The following is a 1,710-nucleotide window of genomic DNA, read 5'->3' as shown; positions in this document are numbered from 1 at the left end:
CCCCAGCCCCCTCAGCTGCCCACACAGCGTGCAGGAGGGGACACCCCCGCCCCTTAGGATGTCCCCATGGTGGGGACACGCTGTCCCACCCCATCCCATCCCATCCCACACCATCACCCCCTTTACCCCGTGACCCCGTCGTAGTCCCCCCCGAAGCCGACAGCCTGGGCACCAGCCACCTTCTTCACGTGGTCCATGTGGTCTGTGGGGGGACACGGGGGTGAGCAGGGTGGGGGGGGGACACTGCCACCCCCAGCCACCTGGGCACCCCCTCACCTGCCACGTTGGACAGCTTGGCCTTGTCACTGCAGGTCACGTAGGCATTGTAGAAGTTGACCATCACCAAGCTGCCCGTGGAGGCCTGGGGAGGAACAGCCCTGAGCCCCAGAGGCCCCCAGAGCCCCCCAGTGTCCCTGGCTGTGCCCCACGCTCACCACCAGCTGCAGCACGTCGTCGGGCACATTGCGGCGGTGCTGGCAGATGCTGTAGGCAGAGGAGTGGCTGAAGATGACGGGGGCCTTGGAGATGTTCAGCACCACCTTCATCGTGTCCACTGAGACATGGGCCAGGTCCACGATCATGCCCAGGCGGTTCATCTCCTCCACCACCATCTGCAGGGACAGAGGACAGGGCTGGGGGGCTGAGGGGGCATGGGAGGGGTCCCCTCTGGGCATGTCTGGAGCTGCTTGGGTGGCTTTTGGCTGGGGGGACAGAGGGAGGGATGGATGGATGGATGGATGGATGGATGGATGGATGGATGGATGGATGGATGGATGGATGGATCATGGATGGAAGGAACACTGCACCCAGCATGGGGCCAGTGGGTGCCAGTACCACATTCCTCCAATGCCACTGCTCCTGGACACCACTGATGTCATTCCTCACCTTCCCAAAGGGTGAGAGGCCGTGGTGCACAGGTTCTTCTTCGCTGGTGTCCACCAGCCAGTTGTCAGCCCTGCAGAGCAGAGAGAGCATCAGAGTGGCCACACCTCTGACCACATCCCCCCATGCCAGCGCTGCCACCCTCTGTGCCCCCCGGGGGCCCTACCAGGGGGTGTTGCAGCCACAGATCCCTTTATACAAGCATTCCTACAAAAAAAACATGATCCAAGATGCTCAAAAGACGATCCGGATGCCTGCGGGAGGGCGGGGACATCAGCGGGGCGGGCAGGCCCCTCTGCACCCCCGCGGTGCCCATCCCTGCAGTGCCCTGTCCCCGTGGTGCCCCGTCCCCGCGGTGCCCATCCCTGCAGTGCCCTGTCCCCGTGGTGCCCCGTCCCCACGGTGCCCATCCCTGCAGTGCCCTGTCCCCGTGGTGCCCTGTCCCCGTGCCCGCTCACCGCTGCTGTCGGTGACACAGGAGAAGGTCTCGGGGTACAGGTCACACATGCGCTGCACCACGTCCATCTGCTCCAGCGTGCGCCTCACCGCGTCCTTGTTCTGCGTCTCACAGGGCACGAACACCGACCAGAACTGCCCGGGCACCCCGTCAGTGTGGGCACCTCATCAGCACAGGCACCCCGTCAGCATGGGCACCCCGTTAGCATGGGCACCCCATCAGCGTGGGCACTGCCCACCCTGCTGCCCACCCCCGTTTCTCTGCCAGTCCTGGTGCTGCACTAAGACCCCCAATGCTCACCCCGGTGCCCTCCCTGGTGCCCCTGCCCTCCCCAGTGCCCACCCCAGTGCTCCCACCTGCCCGCCCACGTG

The 1,710-nt window shown here is 65.3% G+C and overlaps 1 protein-coding gene across 1 annotated transcript in view; it reads right to left on the bottom strand.

Moving 5' to 3' along the window:
• Positions 1-1,710, bottom strand: part of DPEP1 (dipeptidase 1) — a gene marked incomplete at its 3' end in the record, with an annotated part of 5,613 nt that overhangs the window by 983 nt on the left and 2,920 nt on the right. Inside the window, exons 2-7 of the mRNA XM_031060129.1 lie at positions 1,333-1,502; positions 1,049-1,089; positions 886-955; positions 435-611; positions 277-361; positions 127-202 (exon numbers count right to left, since the gene is read on the bottom strand). Coding sequence (XP_030915989.1) covers positions 127-202; positions 277-361; positions 435-611; positions 886-955; positions 1,049-1,089; positions 1,333-1,502 — 619 coding nt within the window. The remainder of the gene's footprint in view (positions 1-126; positions 203-276; positions 362-434; positions 612-885; positions 956-1,048; positions 1,090-1,332; positions 1,503-1,710) is intronic.

Source organism: Geospiza fortis, unplaced genomic scaffold, assembly GCF_000277835.1.
Source record: "Geospiza fortis unplaced genomic scaffold, GeoFor_1.0 scaffold102, whole genome shotgun sequence".
In the NCBI taxonomy this organism is placed as follows: domain Eukaryota; kingdom Metazoa; phylum Chordata; class Aves; order Passeriformes; family Thraupidae; genus Geospiza; species Geospiza fortis.
Note: the sequence above shows the minus strand (reverse complement) of the source record. Positions and strands in the feature narration are given on the sequence as shown.